Source organism: Megascapheus bottae, chromosome 6 (assembly GCF_031878675.1).
Source record: "Megascapheus bottae isolate mThoBot1 chromosome 6, mThoBot2.hap1, whole genome shotgun sequence".
NCBI classification, from domain to species: domain Eukaryota; kingdom Metazoa; phylum Chordata; class Mammalia; order Rodentia; family Geomyidae; genus Megascapheus; species Megascapheus bottae.
The window spans coordinates 59,737,686-59,760,649 of NC_143514.1; the positions used below are offsets into that span (position 1 = coordinate 59,737,686).

General features: G+C 39.9%; 1 protein-coding gene across 17 annotated transcripts in view; it reads right to left on the reverse strand.

The window, feature by feature from the left end:
• The window catches only part of Macf1 (microtubule actin crosslinking factor 1), a 372,611-nt gene that overhangs the window by 168,001 nt on the left and 181,646 nt on the right, over positions 1-22,964 (reverse strand). For all 17 annotated transcript variants that reach the window (XM_090335129.1, XM_090335123.1, XM_090335122.1 and 14 more), the window contains 12 exons: positions 13,523-13,689; positions 12,070-12,182; positions 11,868-11,974; positions 11,005-11,124; positions 10,764-10,859; positions 9,836-9,963; positions 9,655-9,748; positions 9,297-9,451; positions 7,950-8,223; positions 6,159-6,287; positions 4,808-4,885; positions 2,183-2,344 (listed from right to left, as the gene is read on the reverse strand). In XM_090335129.1, the coding sequence (XP_090191255.1) occupies positions 2,183-2,344; positions 4,808-4,885; positions 6,159-6,287; positions 7,950-8,223; positions 9,297-9,451; positions 9,655-9,748; positions 9,836-9,963; positions 10,764-10,859; positions 11,005-11,124; positions 11,868-11,974; positions 12,070-12,182; positions 13,523-13,689 (1,623 nt within the window). The remainder of the gene's footprint in view (positions 1-2,182; positions 2,345-4,807; positions 4,886-6,158; positions 6,288-7,949; positions 8,224-9,296; positions 9,452-9,654; positions 9,749-9,835; positions 9,964-10,763; positions 10,860-11,004; positions 11,125-11,867; positions 11,975-12,069; positions 12,183-13,522; positions 13,690-22,964) is intronic.

The following is a 22,964-nucleotide window of genomic DNA, read 5'->3' on the forward strand; positions in this document are numbered from 1 at the left end:
ATTTTTTGGAATAAATGCTATTAAGGGAAAAAGCAGCAATAAAGAAAGAGTACCCTGCTTTATATTAAGGAGTGCATAACATAAATTTGATACCTAAATGGCACAAACTAGGGGAATTTAGAAAGGTGCAAAAACAAAAACAACAGATTTAATAGAAAATTATTCACAGAGCATAGGAACCAGCCTTGAGTTAAGGTAGGGAACACAGAATGTGCACTGAAGTTAGAGAAAGGAGACACCTGGAGTGGAGAGCTCATGTCATGAGTACACTAGACTATGGCAAAACCATAGACTATTATACTAGTCTATGGCTGGCTGGCATTGCTCAGCCCAGAGTACCCTCATCTGACACTAAATTCTATCAATACTTCATTCAAGACCTAAATGCCAGCACTTCTGTGAAATCTTACTATCAGATTTAATCCCGTCTTGATGTTTTCAGAGTATTTTGTCTTTGCTAGAGTCTAATCTCAGTTCTCACAAAAACTGCTTACTGTTTTATATTACCCACTCCTCTTACTTCAGAAAAACCAGAAACCTTCTCTAATCAGGAGAAGGTCAGAGAAGATCATTCTAATGGAACTAAGGCACCTACACTGCTAGTGTTTTGTTTTAAAGGAAAAAAGGTTTCCATTTCTATAGAATTCACATTATCCTTAAAAATATTGGGGGCTAGGAAGGTGGTTTAGTGGTAGAGCACTTGCCTAGCATTAATGAAGCCCAGGGTTTGGTTCCTTAGTACCACAGCTGGAAGTGGTGTTATGGCTCAAATGGTGCTAGGCAAAAGATCAGTGTCAAGGCCCTGAGTTCAAACCCCAGTACCGGAGAAAGAAAAAGAAAGAAAGAAAGAAAGAAAGAAAGAAAGAAAGAAAGAAAGAAAGAAAGAAAGAAAGAAAGAGAGAGAGAGAGAAGAGAGGGGGGGAGAGGGGGGGAGAGAGAGAGAGAGAGAGAGAGAGAGGGAGAGAAAGAGAGGAAGGAAGGAAGGAAGGAAGGAAGGAAGGAAGGAAGGAAGGAAGGAAGGAAGGAAGGAAGGAAGGCAGGCAGGCAGGCAGGCAGGCAGGCAGGCAGGCAGGCAGGCAGGCAGGCAGGCAGGCAGGCAGACTAAAAAAATAACCTTACTCATACAAGATTCAAAACGTTATGTTAAAAAATAGGGTTATACTGGGAATGTGGCTTAGTGGTAGAGTGATTGCCTAGCATGCAAGAAGACCTGGGTTCAATTCCTTGGTACCACTTAAATAGAAAAAGCTGGAAGTGGTACTGTGGCTCAAATTGTAGAGCTCTGGTCTTGAGAAAGCCCAAGGACAGTGGTAAGGTCCTGAGTTCAAGCCCCAGGACTGGCAAAAAAAAAAAAAGAATAAAATGAATTGTCTCATTGTTCCATGCTGAATTTTCTGTCTCATTTTACCAGTTAAAAAACTGAGTTGGGCCAGGAGTTTGGCTAGTGGTAAAGTGCTTGCCTAGCATGCATGAAGGCTTGGGTTCCATTCCTCAGTACCAGACAGATAAGGAAAAAAAAAAAAGTGGTACTGTGGCTCAGGTAGTAGAGCTCTAGCCTTGAGAAAGCTCAAGGACAGTGTTTAGGCCCTGAGTTCAAGCCCCAGGACTGGCAAAAAAAAAAACCACACAAAAAAAACAAAAAAACAAAAAACCCTGTGGCTAATGTTATTAAATAAAGAGAATTCAGAAACTTGTGGAAAGACAAGAGAATATCCCAGTTAGGTAATACTAACCCCTCTACAAAATGCTTTGCTTAGACAGCTTATGAAGTCTTGTTCACCCTTTGTAGTTGCTATTATCCCATTTTATAAAAATATTTTACAAAGGTCCACAAAAACCAAATGTCTTGCCCAACACCACAGTAGAGAAATGAAAATTTGAATTTTGGTCTTTAATACTGACAGTCTTAACCACAAAGGTGGATTGCTTCTAAAATGACTTGACATTTAGACTGCTACTCTACTTACCAAAGCACTGCCTTTCCAGAAACACTCTAAATAAATAACGTCTAAGGCTACATTGTTCTTCTCTTTATATTTACATTTCTCATACACACAGATGCACTGAACAGAGTCTCTATTTCTATCTGTCAGAGTGCAACTCCAGAAACACAGGCTCTCAGCCTTCTTTGTCCTGTTCCCACTATCAAATAAACATGAAAAGCCTGCTGTGTGGGACTCACAGAGAAATAGTTTCTCTTGGCTGAGATATTGGGATTGTTGTCACTCCAGTCATATGCTAGTTCCTCCTCCTCCTTCTCATTCAACCAGATCAACTCAGCAGTAGCTCTAGAGACAAATTTATGCAGGCTCTGAAGGTGCCTCATCCGGAAGCTCGAAGTCTCCTAGACAAAACAAAGGTTAAAAGGTTAGATTGCCAGCCTCTGACATCATACCAGGAAATTAATTTAGCTGATTTTTTTTTTCCAATGCTGGGAACTGAGTCCAAAAGTAAGTGCTAGGTAAGTGTGCGACCACTGAACCATATCCCCAAATTCTAAGCTACAATTTATTTTATTTTTTTTATTGTAATTAATAAAAGGGTTACATGATATTTCCCAGATAGAAGGTGCATTAATTCACATACATTGATACCCTTTCACATGTCTTGGTACCCATTACCCTACCCCCCCACCCCCGTCTTAGTTTTCCCCCCTTCCCTATCAAATTTCAAATAACCAAATACAAATAAATTCAATATATCAGATAACAAAGTGAGATACTGTAACAATATGAGATACCCAAGGGACAGCAAAGGAGATGAGAGATAACAGTACATTAAGGACAACAATCATTCATTATATGGCTTTTGTTTCAATATCCTGGAGGTCCTTTCAATTAGCTTCATACTATATGGCCTTATATATCAAGGTTTTGCTCTATTGCAGATCTCTGCTAGTAGAGCCCAAGGTTTCTACTGATTATGACAAATGAGGGAAACCATTGAGCCTAAGTTCCTTTGAGTCTGGCTTACTTCACTTAATATGATTTTTTTCTAAGTCTTTCCATTTCCTAACAAATGGGTCGATGTCGTTTTTTCTGACAGCAGCATAGAATTCCATTGCATACAAATACCACAACTTGTTGATCCACTCATCAACTGAGGGACATCTAGGTTGGTTCCATATCTTTGCTATGGTGAATAATGCTGCAATGAACATTGTTGTGCTAGTGGATTTAGTATGCCCTAGATTCTGGATGGTTGGGTAAATGCCAAGTAGTGGAATTGCTGGGTCATAGGGGAGCTCTATGTTTATCCTTTTGAGGCACTGCCATACTGCTTTCCATAGTGGTTGAATGAGTTTGCACTCCCACCAACAGTGTAGTAGTGATCCCTCCTGGCCACATCCCCTCCAGCATCTGTTATTATTCGTTTTCCTGATCCTGGCCATTCTAACTGGAGTGAGGTGGAAGCTTAGAGTTGTTTTGATTTGCATTTTTTATGACCAGAGATGTTAAGCATTTCTTCATGTGTCTATAGGCCATTTTTGTTTCTTCTTCAGAGAAGACTCTCTTTTAAGTCTTTGGCCCATTTTTTAATGGGATGGTTGTTACTTTGGAGATTAGTTTTGGGTTGATTCGATTTTTTGAGTTGTTGATATATTTTAGATATGAGGCCTTTGTCCATTGTTTGGTTGGTGAAGATCTTCTCCCACTCTGTAGGCTTCCTAATTAATTTACTAGCTATGTCCTTTGCGGTACAAAAGCTCTGCAGTTTAATGCAGTCCCACTTATCCAGCCTTTCTCTGATTTGTTGTAATTCTTGGTCCTTATTAAGAAAGTTTCGACCTGTGCCAAGGAGGCCTAGGGTATCTCCTTCTTGTAAAGTTTTCAGTGTGTCAGCTTTTACCTCCAGGTCTTTGATCCATTTGGAGTTAATTCTAGTGCAGGGTGACAAAGAAGGATCCAACTTTAGTTTTCTGCAGGTGCTTAACCAGTTCTGCCAGCACAACTTGTTGAAGAGGCTGTCTTTCTTCCATTCTATTTTTTTGGCTCCCTTGTCAAAGATTAGGTGGCCATAGGTCTGTGGTTTAATATCTGGGTCCTCAGTTCTATTCCATTGGTCTTCAGGCCTGTTCTTGTGCCAGTACCAAGCTGTTTTGATAATTATAGCCCTGTAATAGAGTCTAAAGTTTGGAATTGAAATTCCTCCAGCCCTGTTCTTTCTGCTAAGAAGTGTTTTTGCTATACGGGATCTTTTATTATTCCATATGAAATTTTGAATTGCCTCTTCTATTTCTTTAAAGAATGCCATTGGGATATTGATGGGTATTGCGTTGATTTTGTAGATATCTAAGCTGCATTTTAATTTCTGGGGTCTTCTCTATGGATTCAAGTTTTAGAAACTCTTGGTGTAAAACTCCCAGAGCCATTATCAATTCTAGATAGAATTGGTGGAGCTCCTAATATGCTTTGAGACACCAAAATTGAAAGTTTGAGATTGGTAGGGTGGATAGATCTCACCTCTTCTTCATTCCTGTTTATTGAGAAAATATTGTAACACATATGAACAACTGCACAGTGATAACATAAATCTAGTGGTAGAGTGCTTGCCTCGCATCACGAAGCCTTGGATTTATTTCTTGGTACCACATACACAGAAAAGGCCCAAAGTGGCACTGTGGCTCAAATGGCAGAGTGCTAGCCTTGAGTAAAAGTGTCCAAGGACAGTGCCCAAGCCTTGAGTTCAAACCCCAGTACTGGCAAATAAATAAACAGTTCAACTAGGAGCTTTCTATATTATGGAAGAGAGTTGAGGAAACTGGATTCTCCATAAGCAGAACCTAAGTTAATTAGTTAAAACTCACCTTCAATTTACAATACTGTGTCTCCAGCTTTCCAAGAGTTTCAACATAGCTGGTATAAAAATTCTGGGACATCTTTCCCTGATAAGGAAATAAAATAAAAAGACATTAGAGAGAGAAAAAAACTATATGTTCCAACTATGTAAGTAACATGTCTGCACATAGATAAGGAAGGGCTGCTCTGGGAAACTTAGATGATAAAATAAGATAAAAAGACTAGCCAGGCACTGGTGGCTCATACCTGTAATCTTAGCTACTCAAGAGGCTAAGATCAGAAGATCACGGTTGAAAGCCAGCCTGAGCACTAAAGTTTGTGAGACTCTTATCTCCAATTAACCCCCAGAAAATGCTGTGGCTCAAGAGGTAGAGCATTAGCCTTGAGCTGAAGAGCTCAGGGACAATGCTCAGACCCAGAGTTCAAGTCCCACAACTGACAGGAAAAAAAAAAAAGACTAAAAGGAGCTTAGATAATACATGCCTGTTTAACTGTTCCTCATGTAATCTTAACTTCACAGTCCTGTTTTCCAGCAATTCAAGGAGGCTTCTACACAAAACCTATACCTGATGATTCCCAGCTATTCAATTGCTTCTCTGCAGCTAGTTGAAATAAAAAATGAGACGCTAGTAGCTGGGGATATAGCTCAGTGGTAGAGTACTTGCCTAACAATTTTGACACCATGGGTTTGATTCTTAGCACCACAAGGGGAAAAGGAGGGGTCTGTGTATGTGATGATGAGTGAAGGAAAAGAAAACAGTGAATAGTTTCTAATAGTTTCTTCATATCAGTGCTTTACTTACTGCAGCCATACAGAAAAGGGAAAAGAACACAAATTCTGGGGGGCAACAAACTAGTGTTTAGGTACTGCTTCTGCTACTAATTCCAACTTTAGCATCCAGAATCACTTTTCTTTTTAATACAAAGTGATCATAATAAAAATATCTTTCTCACAAAGTTATTTCAAAGGTTAACAGAGACATTGAGTAAAGAGGGACATTTTTTTGGGGGGTGGGGTGGTCATGGGGCTTGAATGCTGGGCCTGGGTGCTATCCCTGAGCACTTCAGCACAGGGCTACCACTCTACCACTTGAGTCACAGTGCCACTTCCGGCTTTTTGGTGGATTAATTGGTGATAAGAGTCTCAGACTTTTGTACTTGGGCTGGCTTTAAACTACAATTTTCAGCTCTCAGCCTCCTGAGTAGCTAGGATTACAGGCATGAGCCACCAACGCTAGGCTCAAGGGAATTTTTTGTAAGCATTCTTTTTTCCTTGGAGACAGAAGCATTGTGTATAGCATCCCAGACAAGCTTCATCTCTACAGCCCTTCCAGAATGTGGATACTGAATGCTATGTACCTCATACAACCTGGCTTCTTTGACACATGAAGCCAATTCTTCTACACTAGTGTGGATGTGCTGTTGTGCTTCGAGCTGCAACTCCACACTAGGCAGGTCATTGCCCCACTCTGCTCGTTCTAGCTTCATCTGAAAAAGAAGGTAGATGCATTCTAATTTACAGCTGATAAAATAAAAAACAAACAAACATGGTCAGAATCAATGTCTGGATAAGATGACAAGACATAGAGGATGCAGAAAAAGGATATCTAAACCACCATTCTATAGCCTCTTCTAAAAAAAAAAAATACACCATTATCACCCCCAGGGAGTACAAGAAGAAAGCCATCAACTATAGAAGTATGGTCTTATGTAGCTGCACATGAGAATACAGTTTTTCATAATCAGAAAGTGGTATCTACACGTTGAAAATGCTCAGGTAATTTATTTCTCTTTATGGAATCTCTTCATTTCATAAGAAATATATAAGAAATAAATATGGAAAGTATTTAGCTTTATTCATGGCATCAAGTATTAGCAACTGAAACATAATTGTAAAATTTAAGCTGGGCTCTGGTGGCTCACACCTATAATCCTAGCTACTCAGAAGGCTGAGATCTGAGGATCAAGCCAGCCTGGGCAAAAAAGTTCTTAAGACTCTTATCTCCAATGAAGTTCCAAAAATTCAATAGTAGAGCTGTGGCTCAAGTGGTACAACACTAGCTTTGAGCCAAAAAAAAAGCTCAAGGACAGTGCCTAAGTCTTGAGTTCAAGTCTTTGAGTGCCAGCTGTGAGCAAGAATGCAGGGCAAAAGCGAAAAGTTCTAAGTTTGAACTCTGGTACTGGCTCAAAAAAAAAAAAGAAACAAAAAAATACCCAGAATTAAGAAAATAATATCAAACTTGAAACATTATTCTAGAATATGGGGCCCCTGAAATTGTAGAACAGAGTGGCCTTTCTTAAAATTTAGGAGTTAATGCTCACAACAGAAAATAAAAAAACAGGGGCCAGGAGTTTGGCCTAGTGGTAGAGTGCCTGCCTAGCATGCACGAAGACCCAGGTTCAATTCCTCGGTACCGCATACATAGAAAAAAGCCAGAAATGGTGCTGAGGCTCAAGTGGTAGAGCTCTAGCCTTGAGAAAGTCCAAGGACAGTGCTCAGGCCCTGAGCTCAAGCCCATGACTGGCCAAAAAAAAAAAAAAAGAAAAGAAAAAAACAAGCTGGGAGCTGGTGGTTCATGTCTGTAATCCTAGCTACTCAGGAGGCTGAGATCTGAGGATCACGCTTCAAAGCCAGCCTGGGCACCAAAGTCCAAAATTCTGATCTCCAATTAACCTACCAGAAAACCAGAATGGCATTGTGGCTCAAGTGGTAGAGTGGTAGTCTTGAGCTGAAGAGCTCATGGACAGTGCCCAAGCCCAGGCAAGAGAGCGAGAGAGCCAGAGAGCAAGAGAGACAGAGACAGAGAGAGAGAGAGACAGACAGACAGACACAGACAGAGAGACAGAGACAGAGAGAAACAGAGAAAGACAGAGACAGAGAGAAGAAAAAACAAATTTCTCTGCAAATGAGTAAATTTAACAGAAATGGTAACAGATTTAGTAACTCTTCTCCACACTCCCACTTAGGGCATAGTTAGATTAAGAGAACAGACTCCCAAAGGGTATCAAATTAGAAATGTCTATGCTGTTCAGTGTAAGGATTTATTCTGATCCTATCAAAATTTAAGAAGGGAACCAGACTTCAATCAACAAACTTCTGGATGTAGTAAACAGTAGTGTACTACATAAGCTTTTAGGACATATACCCACCTGCATCTCTTCTACCCAAGACAGTAGTTCATACACAAATCGGAGATTGCCTTCATCTTCAGAGGAGGAGATAGACACAAGTTCAGCCCGAGTCATGGGCTTTCGGAACCAAGAAGTAGAAGAATGGGTTGCCTTGGTCAAAGGCTCTGCTTTCAGATGAGTAGTAGTTAAAGTAGAAGGGGGAGCCAATTCAAGTGCAGTGAAATGACCTTTCCGGTATAGGTTTGTACACTCTAGACGCAAGGTGACCAACTCATCCTGCAGACGCATAATTCTAAAATGGAAGAAAAAAGAAACTTTATAACATACTTAAAATAAAATCACCACTATCTATTTAACAAGCACATGATAAAAATAAAAATGAGGGGCTGGGAGTTTGGCCTAATGGTAGAGTGCTTGCCTAGCATGCACGAAGACCTGGGTTCGTTTCCTTGGTACCACATACTTAGAAAAAGCCAGAAGTGGTGCTGAGGCTCAAGTGGCAGAGTTCTAGCCTTGAGAAAAATCCAAGGACAGTGCTCAGACCCTGAGCTTAAGCCCAGGACTGGCAAAAAAAAAAAAAAATGAGATCATATCAGAGAAAATGTTTTGAAAAAGTGTTAGATGAATTCAAGGTGATATTTTAACATCATCTAGTTTGGAGTTGTCTTCAAGCTAAATGCCAAATTACAGTGTTAATTGGAAGGAAATAAACAAATGCCTATTTATATAACTCTTGGACAGCATAAAAGGATAAATGAGGGATTATCATGTGACTTTAGACAATCTCTAACCTCAATGGTCCTCAGCTTCCTCCTCTAATCAGCAAGTGCATAAGATCACCTGTGTTTCTAAACCTAAAGTGTTATCACATCCTCATTTGCTAAAAAGATAAGGATTCTATAAGAAGACAAAGTCTGACAGAATCCTATAGGCATTTAGTGGGAGGGGCCTACAATAAGAGAAAATAACTTTCTATCATGAGAAATATATACAAATATGTATATGCAGTATCCTCATCAAAACATTTTCTCTAAAGAACAAGTTAAGGCCGGGAGTTTGGCCTAGTGGTTAAAGTGCTTGCCTAGCATGCATGAAGACCCGGGTTCGATTCCTTGGTACCACATACATAGAAAAAAGCCCGAAGTGGTGCTGAGGCTCAAGTGGTAGAGCTCTACCCTTGAGAAAGTCCAAGGACAGTGCTCAGGCCCTGAGCTCAAGCCCAGGACTGGCAAAAAAAAAAAAAAAACCAAACAAGTTAAAAGAATTCAGTGCCTAGCTGGCACAGTGGCTCAAGCCTGCAATCCCACTTTTAATCCATAAACCTCAGCAATAAGCAAGTCCTCTGTGGAACCCTTTGTTCTTCACCTAAAGGCCAGTTCTTCCAGTTGGTAATAATTCTCATCTCGTAGGATCTGGAGATCCACCTGCAGTTGCCTGATGAGACCTTCACATTCCTGAATGTACATGATGACATCCGATTCGCACTGTACTGGTTGCCCTGATTCAAGGTGAGCTGCATCCTGTGACAGAAAGTGAGAATTAAGGTAAGAAAACTTCATTGCACCCATCCACTTGGCTGAAGAAAGCCAAGAGGCCCTCAGCACTTCCAAAAAGAGGGAAATCCAGCTATGCTAGGATTTCTCAATGGTTAACTCTGACCTTACAGCTGAGGATAAAGAGCAAAAACAGGTGACATAAGAAGCAGGGCAAAGCAATGACTTACAGCTTGCAGTGTATTCTTAGCTAATGTCAGTTTCTCTTCACAGTTCAAAGCACCATTCTGAATTTTGTTTGCAATTTGTAGCAGCAATTCCAGTCTAAAATAAGATAAAAACTAAAGTCAAGTGCATTGCTCAAAGCAGCTTGATAAGGAATATCAGATAACCCTTGAGTTCTAGATTTACCTTTCTACAGCCGGCCGGAGGGATTTCTCTCGCTCTAGCATCTCAATGATGAGTTTTCCCCATTCTTCTTCCACATCATTAGGGTGATAACCTTGAGGCAGCTTGATTCTACCAAACTCAATCCATACCTGAAAGAGTCCAAAACCCATAGTTATGAACTCTGATCTATTTTTCCTTATTATTTGTTTCTTGCTTCTTTATTCAACCAATCAGAAAATGTCCCCACTCCCACTATGCCTCATTTTGAGATAAGCAGTGTGGCGTGGGGGTGAGATAGAGAATCACCTCTAATATTCAGACTAGTTGCTCTAAATCCTTCCATTCCTTTAATGTTGCCAGAAAGATTTCTAGAAAGTATAAAAGACCCATCTCCCAGTTTCAAACTCTCAAAATGTGAATGAAGTCTTCTGCAAAACTCATCCATAAAACTTAAGATTTCTGGGGCTGGGAGTTTGGCCTAGTGGTAGAGTGCTTGCCTAGCATGCATGAAGACCCGGGTTCAATTCCTTGGTACCCCACATACATAGCAAAAAGCCAGAAGTGGTGCGGAGGCTCAAGTGGTAGAGCTCTAGCCTTGAGAAAGCCCAAGGACAGTGCTCAAGACCTGAGCCCAAGCCCAGGATTGAATACATGTATGCCATATTTCTCAGTAAGTTATTCTAATAATGCAGAAATGAGGTTGATGTGGTGGTATATGCTAGTATGTATGGAAATGTCACAATGAAATTCTCTGTATAACTGAATTATGAATAGAAAAATTCTAAGTCAGACAAAAAAAGCCCCACACAATTTAGAATAAGTTTACCACAAATATCCAAGACTAGACCCAGAGATTTCTATTAATACAAATTGGGAAGTGACCTTAACAATCAGAATCATAGTATAAACCATCAAGCCTCAAGTGCTATCCAAAGGTAAGGTTCCTTACCTCTAATAATTTATATAACTCCTCAATTCTTCCCTTTTCTCTCTCCTTGGCCAAAATTTCTGTTTCTTTGAAGTGTATATATTGGTTATAAAGTGCCTGAAAAATTAAAATGTAGTCAATGAATAACAAAAGCAACAAAACCCTATTTTTCATGTCACCTAACCCAGAACCAGCAGCAATAAGCCCAGATTTTGAATGCCTATAAAGAATTAATACAAACAATTTAAGTCCATAAGTTTACCTTTAGTTCAACAGGGTTCTGGGGAAAAGATTTATCTGACATCAATATTGTATGCTGTTTGATCCAGGGAATGAGGGAGTCCACTCGGCTTTGGTATTCTTGCCACCTGGAGTCCACTTCCTGTTGTCAGAAGATAATTAGTACATATCCAATTTATAATGCCCAGAACAAGCACAGGAGAAAGGCACCAAACCATTTAAGAACGCTTTTCTTCTAACTGCCTAGACAGCTGCTCAGCATAAGGCTCACAATCCCAGCTTCAAAGGTCCTCAAGAAGCATTAAATATCTTGATATTTAAAAAGTTGACAAAGCAAGCTACTAAAAATATTTAAGAAAAACATCCACACAAACCTAATCAAGCTGGTATTGGTGGCTGAAAAGACAGCGCTGAATTAAATCTCAGGATGAAAATGGCATTTTTTGCTGGCATTTAGCCTCAAGTGCTCTTTGCTATATGGTACAAAATTAACATTATTTAGACTTACTCCCTGAGACCAGAACAATGGCCAGAGGATAAAGAAACAGATTCAGGTGCTTTGCATAAAAACTGCTCTGCAGGGGCCGGGAGTTTGGCCTAGTGGTTAAAGTGCTTGCCTAGCATGCATGAAGACCCAGGTTCGATTCCTCGGTACCACATACAGAGAAAAAAGCCAGAAGTGGTGCTGAGGCTCAAGTGGTAGAGCTCTAGCCTTGAGAAAGTCCAAGGACAGTGCTCAGGCCCTGAGCTCAAGTCCAGGACTGGCAAAAAAAAAAAAAAAAAAAACTCCTCTGCACACAAAGAGAATTTAAGAAACACTGTTCAATCAATGTATTCTAACCCAACAAATCAAAGCCAGAGCATTCTATGAAAGTGTTTATTTACCGTGGCACTGATCCCTTCTCCACCCTCGGGTACTTTTGGGAAGGCATCATAAATTGAAGACACATAAGTAATTACAGACTTTTCATCTGGAGATGGCACATCCACATCTGAGACAAAGATTAAGAAATTTCTTAGTCAGAACAGAGGAATTTGTCAAGAGAAGGGACCACGACAAATATATTCAAGTTCAGTAAACTCTCACCTTCTGCATCCAACAACCGGGTCACCCCCAGCCTTTCTGCCACTTCAAAAGCCTGTTCCAGATTCTCTCGGTTACTTTGGATTTGTACTCTCTCCATATCCACCAGATCAGGTCTGTAAAAGCCCAAGATACATCAAAGGCCACATCTGTTCATCATACATGATTTCACAGAAAGAAAATGTCTTAAAAGTTGTGAGAGCTAACAGGTGTGGTAGTACACACCTGCAATCCCAGCATTCAGTCCAGACAAGCGTGGACTATGCAGTGAGTCCCTGTCTCAAAAACCAAAAATGAGGAAGAGAAACAAACACCTCCCAGAGCTGAAAAGCCTGAGCTAGCAAAAAGCTTATGAAGCAGGAAATTTAGAAAAATACCCATTCCATTTTAAATTACACACCAGGAGCCCAGTGCTCCCTAATTCTGCACTTACACAACAGTAAGCTCACTGGATTTTATGGTTTCCAAAATCAGTGCAGGGTCACTAAGAGCTCAGTTTTTTTTTAAATTTTATCATTAAAATTCCTATTTTCCTCATTCACATCACATAAAGCCACCTGTTGTTCCACTAATCTGATCAGCATCTGCTTCAGGTCCTTTGAACTTGCTTTTTATCCAAATGGAACTCACCAGAATCAGTCTGTGGCTTACTCCTGACATCCTCCTCAAAGAGACTTTTTTTTTTTTGGTCGCACATGCGGCTTGAACTCTGGGTCTAGGTGCTGCCCCTGAGCTCTTCAGCTCATGGCTACCATCTTTATCCTTTGAGCCACAGCCCCACTTCCTGGAGATAGGAGTCTCATGTTTTTTAGTGCCCAGGTTAGCTGTGGCTGGCTTTGAACCTCGATCCTCAGATTTCAGCCTTCTGAGTAGCTAGGGTTACAGGTGGGAGCCACTGGGCAGGGCAACGAGATTATCTTTGATCACTCTTCATCACTCTTCTTTCCCCTTTCTTCCCCCCTCTGCATCCCCCCCACAGTCCTGGGCTTGATCTCAGGGCCTGAGCACTGTCCTTGGACTTTCTCAAGGCTAGAGCTCTACCACTTGAGCCTCTGTACCACTTCTAGCTTTTTTCTATGTATGTGGTACTGAGGAATCGAACCCAGGTCTTCATGCATGCTAGTTAAGCACTCTACCACTAGGCCAAACTCCCGGCCCCCTCTTAGATCATTCTTATTAGAATCAGCACATCTCAGTCGCTCTCTACTCTCCACTGTGCTTGCCACTGCATGACAGACAACATGTATTCATTTATTTTGGGCCCATTCTCCCCACTAAGGTAAGCCCCATAAGAACATTGGCTATTTTGTTCACTGTTATCTGTGCCCAGTGCCTAGAATAGAAGGAACTCAAAGATCCTTTTCCAAATGAATTAATGAATCAGAGATAGCATTGTAACTAATCATAAATGCGATGAGAGGCACTTCCATGAGTACTGCAACTACATTGTATTTACCTGTATCGGTGAATCAGCGCATTGAACATTTTCCCATCACTCCAGCAAGAAGAAAAGTTGGTGCATTTGATTCCTGTGTAACCAGCTGTCACCTTCTGAGTCCACAGGAGTAGCTTTTCCTTGGCTGACATGTCCCCAGATTCTCCACTAATGTAGATGTCAGAGATCTGCCAAGAGATAGAACATGGAATAAATAAGATGAGGCCTTTTAACTTTCATTTTCCCATATATCATGGCTGGTGAAGGAAGAGGGACATCCAAGGATGGCAGCACTGTTGATGGCAGCTTCAACATGTATTTATCTTCTTTGGTAATCAGGAAAACACAAGTTAAAAATATGAGAAAATGGGGCTAGGAGTTTGGCTTAGTGATTCCTTGGTACCACATACATAGAAAAAAGCTGGAAGTGGTGCTGTGGCTCAAGTGGTAGAGTTCTAGCCTTGAGAAAGCCCAAGAACAGTGCTCAGGCCCTGAGCTCAAGGCCCAGGACTGGCAAGAAAAAAAAAAAAAAAGAAGAAAGAAAGAAAAGAAAAGAAAAGAAAAATTATTTGTCACCTACAAAACTAAGAAAGGTTGGTAGATTTTTTTGTTGTTACTGTTTTTGTCAGTCCTGGGCTTGAGCTCAGGGCCTGAGCACTGTCCTTGGGCTTTGTGTCCTCTACCACTTGAACCTCAGCATCACTTGCGGCTTTTTTCTATGTATGTGGTACCTAGGAATCGAACCCGGGTCTTCGTGCATGCTAGACAAGCACTCTACCACTAGACCAAACTCCCAGTGCAAAAGGTTGGTATGTTTAAATGATGCTAATGACTACTGGAGAGAATAGTTTAAGTTGGATACACTTATAGGAAAAGTATACTTGTCAGAGCATAAATAGCATTATAGCAAGTATGAATAATATCATTTTTTGAATCTCAGTTATGAATCAAGGAGTTTTTGTTTGTTTTTTGCCAGTCCTGGGGCTTAAACTCAGGGTCTAAGCACTGTCCTTGGGTTTTCTCAAGGCTAGTGCTCTACCACTTCTGGCTTTTTCTATGTATGTGGTACCGAGAAATGGAACCCAGGTCCTTGTGTATGCTAGGCAAGCACTCTATCACTAGGCCAAACTCCCAGCCAATGAATCAAATTGCTTTGTTTTTGTTTAAAATTGTATTTTAGTGTTGGAGTAATATTAAGAGGAGTTAGTTACATTCATCAGGTAGTGAGTGAATTACTTCTTGAACACTGATATTCCTTCTCATGTTTTTGTCCCCCTTCCCCTCCCCCTCCATTCCCAATTATCTTGTTTTAAAAGATGCTCAGCTGGGGCTGGGAGTTTGGCCTCGTGGTAAGAGTGCTTGCCTAGCATGCACGAAGACCAGGTTAGATTCCTAGCCCCCACATACATAGAAAAAGCCAGAAGTGGTGATGTGGCTCAAGTGGTAGAGTGCTTGCCTTGAGAAAGCCCAAGGACAATGCTCAAGCCCTGAGCTCAAGTCACAGGGCTGGCAAAAAAAAAAAAAAAAATGCACAGCTTGATAATAATCAAATATATGTATAAAAAATTAAGCAAAAATGTTTATGAACATAAGAAACAGCAAAATGCTTAAAACTAATAAGGGATTACTAGTTACAAATTACAGCACATACACAGGGTAGAATTCTTTGTAGAATTTACAACAGTATGTTAAAGGGGATACAATGGAAATAATATATAATAATCTCAATTTCATATGAAAGAAAAACATATTTAAGTATGTATAGTATTTAAATATATGCCCTACAGTCATATATATACACGTCGCACAAATATGCAGTATGATACAGATATACACATTCATGTAAATAAAAACCTAAAGTTTGGAGTAATGCGAGTCCAGGAGGAAGGCAAAGTGGTAGAAAAACAAGGAAGGGGGTAATAATGTTAGGCCAGGAATATACCTCATTACCTTACTTATGTAACTGTAACCCCTCTGTAATCACCTTTACAACAAAATAAAAGGAAATTAAAAAAAAAAACTAGAGTATAATACATGAAACTAATAATCATTATCCATGTAATAACATTACAGGAAAATTTTTATGTTTTCCTAATTTTCTACATCATGTACATTTTTATAATAAAAAAAACTATTTGAAGAAATTTCCAAGATATAGCACAAGATCTACTTTGGAACAATGGCAGGGTAGTTTGAAAAATATGGATACTGGGGCCGGGAGTTTGGCCTACTGGTAGAGTACTTGCCTAGCATGCACAAAGACCCAGATTGGATTCCTTGGTACCTCACATACATAACAAAAAGCCAGAAGTGGTGCTGAGGCTCAAGTGGTAGAGCTCTAGCCTTGAGAAAGTCCAAGGACAGTACTCAAGCCCTGAGCTCAAGCCCAGGACTGGAAAAAAAAAATATGGATACCTTGGTTTGATTCCCAGCCTGACCAGTTGCAAACTGTTATTACAGATTTGTGACATCTGTGACACCTGTGGAAATACCACCTACCACCTTTTCAGAAGTGCTGTGATAAATTCTGAATACTCTCCATTCACTGGGTATGATGTTATTCACATGGATGGACTTCAATATGATAATCCCAATCATCTCATTTATAAATGGATTTTTTTGTTTTAAGTGCTTGGGGATAAGGGCCAGGAGTTTGGCCTAGTGGTAGAGTGCTAGCCTAACATGCATGAAAACCCAGGTTCGACTCCTAGCATACACATAGAAAAAGCAGGAAATGGTGCTGTGGCTCAGGTGGTAGAACTTTAGCCTTGAGAAATCCCAAGGACAGCACTTAGGCCCTGAGTTCAAGCCCTGGGACTACTTAAAAAAAAAATGCTTGGGGATAAAGCCTACCCGCCGCCCCCCAACCCAGATCAAGCTACTTTTTTAAAAAATCTTTTTTTCCCTGTGGGGGGCGGGGAGGGTCGGTTGTGGGGCTTGAATTCAGGGCCGCTGTCCCTAGTACTTCACTACTTGAGCCACAGTGCCATTTCCAGGTTTTTGTTTTTTGTTTTTCTTTTTGAGCAGTTAATTGAAGATTCTCATGGGGACATTTCTGTCTTGGCTGCCTTTGAACTGCAATCCTCAGATCTCAACCTCCTGAGCAGTTAGGATTAGAAGTGCAAGCTACCACAGCTAAGCTTAAAAAAAAAATCTTTTTAACAGCAAATAACAAATTCAGCATAGCGTAAGTTTAGATTATTTTTAGTATCAGAATTTCCCTTGAGGAGAAACTATGAGTAATATTATATCCCTTCTACTTTTCTTTTATTCAGACTTGAAAAAATAAGCCCACTTATATATGTGTGTGTGCTGGTCCTGGGGCTTGAACTCAGAGCCTGGGCTCTGTTCCTGAGCTGCTTCTGCTAAAGGCTTAGCACTCTACTACTTGAGCTACACTGCTACTTTGGCTTTTTCTGAGTAGCTGACTGGAGATACTGTGTGGATTTTCCTGCCCAAGCTGGCAACATCCTCAGATCTTCAGCCTCCTAAGTAGTGAATACAGGCATGGGTGACCAATGCCTTGCCCACTATACTTTTATAGTGAAATATATAAAATAATATTTTGTTTGGAGAGACAGTCCTGGGGGTTGAACTTAGGAGCCTGGGCTCTGAACGTGAGTTGTTTTTTTTTTTTTTTTCAATCAAGGCAGTAGCCTTGAGCCACTTAAGCCACTCTACCACTTGAGCCACAGTTAATTGGTGAGTTAGAGTCTCAAGGACTTTTCTGCCCTAGATGGCTTTGAATCACTATCTTCAGATCTCATCCTCCTTAGTAGCTAGGATAACAGGTATGAATTACCAGTGCCTGGCTTATAAAATAATCTTGACTAATGAGAGAAACATAAGTCTGGGTATCTGATATGTGCTTGAAAGGAGGCCTTTAAGAATTTGACATTAGAGTGGGGTGCTGATGGCTCATATCTATAATCTTAGCTACTCAGGAGGTTGAGATTTGAGGATCACTGTTCAAAAACAGCCCAGGCAGGAAAGTCCATGAGACTCCTGGCTTCAATTAACCACCAGAAAACTGGAAGTGATGCTGTGGCTCAAAGTGGTTGAGTGGTAGCCTTGAGTGAAAGAGCTTAGGGACATGGCCCAGACAAATTGAACCTCCACAACTGACAAAAACAAAAAAAGAAGAACATGACCTTAAACAAATTGCTTAAGCCTAGTGAGCCCCATTTTCTCCACATTTATTATAAGATAATAACTTTCTCATAGAATCCTTATATGGATTAATAGAGAAATGTAGGTAGTGACTGGAAATTATTGCTTTCTCATGATAATAAAACATGTCCTGCACAATTTTAGTACAAGCATCATCTTGTCATTTAAATGACTCTATCAGGTGTAGCACCTGAGGCAATCAGCTCCAATTCTGGTTTTCACATTGGGTATAGTATTTAATAAATTGCAAATGCTATTAAATTTTTATTATTTTAAATAAGGCTTTATGTTCGATGAATTTGCCAAACTTCAAGAGAATTTAAGTGTTCTGAAGTGTATAAGGTAGATTAGGCTAAGGTACGATGTTGGTAAGTTACAAGCAATTTTTAGACGCCTTATTAAGTTACTATGATTTTATTGAGATGAATACAATCTCAGAATAGTGCTTTTAAATTTTAAAAACAGAAAATAGAGGGATCAGGAACTTTAACACTTTGAGGGCAAAATAAAAATTGTCAAGATATTTGAATATAAAAAGAGGAACTCAGGAATTACAACATATATACCTGCAAAGGTTAAAAGGTTTCCAGGGCTGGGGATGTGACTTAGTGGTAGAGTGCTTGACTAGTATGCATGAAGCTCTGGTTCAGTTCCTCAGTACCACATAAACAGAAAAGGCCTGAATGGTGCTGTGGCTCAAGTGGTAGAATGTTGGCCTTGAGCACAACAATCGCAGGGCGGGGCTGGGAGCATATAGCCTTGTGGTAGAGTGCTCGCCTAGCATCCAGGAAGTCTTGGTTGATTCCTTGGTACCACATACACAGAAAAACCTGGAAGTATCGGCTTAAATGGAAGCATGCTAGCCTTGACCAAAAAAAGTGTACAAGGACAGTGCCCAGGCCCTGAGTTCAAGCCCCAGGACTGGGAAGGAAGGAAGGAAGGAAGGAAGGAAGGAAGGAAGGAAGGAAGGAAGGAAGGAAGGAAGGAAGGAAGGAAGGAAGGAAGGAAGGAAGGATCTCAAGTACAGTGCCCAGGCTCTGCATTGAAGCTCCAGGACTGAGGGGAAGAAAGTGCCCTAACCAGTAGATTCAAAGGCATCATGTCCTTCACATGTATATTACTACAGGAGAAATCAGGTTATTGCAATTTGATGATGCCAGTTAATAAGATTATACTGTAAAGCTATCCTCTACTCACCACCCTTCTGCTCTATCTACATGCTTACTTGAGATTACTATTTTTCAGAGTTACAAAAGCAACAAAATACAATGGTTGATGAAATTTTTTATTTGCCAGTTAAAACTCATTTTGTAAATTAATTCATGTCAATTTCGTCCAAGTGTGACCAATGTGAATCAATTCCATAACATCATATTAAATCAGTACACTGGGAAGGGAAGAGAGCTAAGAAGCTATAAAACTAAGGACCCAACAATATACAACCCTTCTATTGTACTAATTCGTTTTCAATTTCTCTAACATTTCTAGCTGCCCATCTTCTACCTGACATTAATACATAATAGCACTTATACCATAGCTGCTTCATGTACATATTAAGAAAGCAAAACTTTGTGAGGAATGCGAAATAGATTTGGAGAAATAAAATTTGACTAAGAAAAGTGAAATCTGAATATATGAGGAACTAAAACTGAAATCCTGTTAATACTGTGCCTGGTATAATAACAAATCTCTCTGACGATATCTCCTGCCTGTCAATCGCAGAACTTCTGCACATAGCACTGAAATAATTTCAATGAACAATTTTACAATAAATGTGCTGCACTGAGACAGGAAAACATTTGACCCACTAAAGGGAAGGAAAGAATATCATCTAGATTTGAGCCTTTCCTAGACTAAAAAATGGATGTGAAAAATGGGATTATGGTCACAAGCATCTCACTGATTAAATTTGGCTTTTTTTCATCTTGTTTAGTAATACTGATTTGTGATGTGTGTGCATAGCATTGTCCTCTAGGATCTGTAAAAGCATTTTCCCTAATCCCCCAAATGCTGAGATCGAGATTCAGTTTCAGGGAAGTTTCTCCCTCATCTAGGTTTTAATTAGGAAACCATTTGGCTAGAACACAGTCAATCTTGATATCATGCCAGTAACTATTTATGTCTACTTGAATATCCTTTGATCCCATACTTCCCAGTACCTAGTTAATTTCCTCTCTGAAGCATTCTTAGAAACTCAGTGTGCCCTAATAGTTCAGTATGTATTGAACATCTTAACCTTACACCAGGCACCATGGAGAATGTATGGGTTTTTTTTTTGCATCATTTTGCAAGCAATCATAATATTCTAGAAGCTGTGTTTAACTTCTTGAAATCTCAAAATAAAATATAGCCTAAGTTCAAGCAATTTGCTAAGAAAGGCAATTTACTATGCAGAATGCAATGTTACAAAAGAAATAAGTCCTGGGCCTGGAGTTTGGCCTAGTGGTAAGAGTGCTTGCCTAGCATGCACAAAGACCCGGGTTCAATTCCTCGGTACCACATATATAGAAAAAGGCTGGAAGTGGTACTGTGGCTCCAGTGGTAGAGCGCTAGCCTTGAGAAAGTCCAAGGACAGTGCTCAGCCTGGGAAATGACAGCATCTATGCTGAGTTCTAGAGAGTACAAGGTACAAGGTAACCAAGTGGGGAAAAAAAAAAAGAACAATGACAAGCTTGCTCTATACACCTTAGCTGAGATATACCATATCTGACAAAAAAATAAATAAAACTATCCTAGATACCTTCCCAAATGACAACAGAAGGGGGGAATTAAAAGATGAACAAAGGAAGGCAGCTTTCTGGTCCTCTTGAAAGTAAACCTGTAGACATTTACTTACATCTGTACACACTTTCTTTTCTTGTGAGGAGGGAGGAGGTGTCAATCCTGGGGCTTAAACTCAGGGACTGGGCACTATTCCTGTGTTTCTTTTCCTCAAGGTTAGCATGCTACCTACCATCTGACCCACAGTGCCATCTCTGGCTTTTTCTGTTTATGTGGTACTGAGGAATCAAACCCAGGGCTTTCACTTATACTAGGCAAGTCCTCTACCATTAAGCCACATCCCCAGCCCCTATACATACATTTGAAATTAAGAGGGCATCTAATTCATTATTGTAGTATTAATACTTTTTCTGCTGCTAAAGAAAACATGATATTCAAATGCCATATGCATCTTTGACATCAATTATCTTGCATCAAATAAAACTACTTCCAGAGTAAATTTTAGGGATTTAATCTTTTTTTTTTCAGCTAAAATGTCTTATTTTCTTTCTTTTTTCAGTTAAAAGTATGTCTTAGCTGGATGAGTGGCTCACACCTGTAATCCTAACTACTCAGGAGGCTAAGATCTGAGGATTGTGGGTTTAAAGCCAGCCCAGACACAGAAGTCCATGAGACTCCTATCTCCAATTAACCACCAGAAAACCAGAAGTGGTGCTGTGGCTCAAGGGGCAGGGAAGTAGCCTTGAGCTGAAGAGCTCAGGGCCAATGCTCAGTTCCAGAGTTCAAGCCCCAAGACTACCAAAAAAAAGTATGTCTTTTACCATGTGCAGGAGCAAAGGAACTACATCAGGAAAGAGCTGTGAGCATTAATTTAGTTCCCACAGGGGATGGACCTCTTTGAAGATTGAAACTTGGAATTAAAATCCATTTTTTTTTATTTTGGTGTTTTTGCTTTCTTTGAATTTTTCCCCCTTTCTTCCATCTAACTTTAACTTCAGCCTCTATTTGGTTTTCCTTATTCCTCAACAATAGGTAAACAGAAAAGATGGAAAATTACCTGAAAGAACCAAACAATCAAGAAGTAGGATGAAAGAGGATACATAACTTTCCTTGCCGTCTACTCTTGTAATTACACTCATCTGATTTTCTTCTAGACCTGAACATTCAATCCATCTCTATAATCAAACTGGAGACAGTGAGTGAAAAATTTAGCTCCAATTTGTTTCTTCATTCTCTATCCTAGAAGTTCCCATCTTGGGTATTATGAAAAATTTTAACCAGTATGACTCTAAAGAGCAGCAACTTTTCATTAGTGTTGAAGACTGAACACCATAGTTTCAGAGGTTTAAAAGCATAATGGCGGGAAAAGTCATGGCAGTCAGAAAACAGAGCAAATATTTTTTGTTCTCTTTACATTTCTTGTAAGATTTTTATTCTTACTTTATGTAAGGTTTTATATATATGTATATATGTATATTCTGAGTCTATACTGTCTCTGAAAATCTCATTCTAAAGCACAATAATCTAGATTTCTAACACTATATGAAGCTTTTCTTTTCTCTACATTTGACTGGTATCTATAATATTCACATTGTAACCACTACTTCTCTGTGTTTCATAAGTAATATGAGTAATTCTTCAAGTTGGTTTTTTTTTTTTTTTGGTCACTTATGGGACTTGAGCTCAGGGTGTGAGTGCTATCTCTGAGCATTTTTGCTGAAGTCTAGAGCTCTACCACTTTGATCCACAGCTCCATTTCCTATTCTTTTTCTGGTGGTTAAATGGAGATAAAAGTCTAACTGACTTTCTAGCTTCAAACGTCAATCTTTAGATCTCAGTCTTCAGAGTAGCTAAGATTACAGTACCTGGCTGCTTGAGACTCATTTCCAATTAACCACTCAAAACCCGGAAGTGAAACTGTGACTCAAAGTAGTAAAGTGCTAGTCTTGAGCAAAAGAGCTCAGGAATAGTGCCCAGTCCCTGAGATGACCCACAACTGAAAAAAGAAAATTCATCTTTTTTCATAAATGGACTACAAACTCACTCCAAACCCAGTTTAAAAAAAAAACAAAACAAACTTTGTAAGAAGTTAAACAATGAAGCCGAGCACCTATAATCCTAGCTGCTCAGGTGGCTGAGATCTGAGGATCTCAGTTCAAAGGCAGCCTGAGCATGTGAGACTCTTTTCTTCAATTAACCACTAGAAAACTGGAAGCGGCTCAGTGTGGTAAAGCACTAGCCTTGAGCTGAAGGGCTCAGGGACAATGCCCAGGCCCAGAGTTCAACCCCCCACAACTCCCCCCTCTGCCACATAATAATAATTCAAATTGAGAAAAATTGAAAAAGATATAGATTGTGTGTGGTAGTACACACCTGCTACTATAACGCTCAAGCAAGAGGATCTTGAGTTCAAGGCCATTAGTGCTTGGCCATATTATTATTATTAATATTATTTAACCAGTCCCGGGGCTTGAACTCAGGGCCAGGGCACTGTCCCTGAGCTTCTTTTGCTCCAGACTAGCACGCTACCACTTGAGCCATAGCACTAGTTCTGGCTTTTTCTGTTTATGTG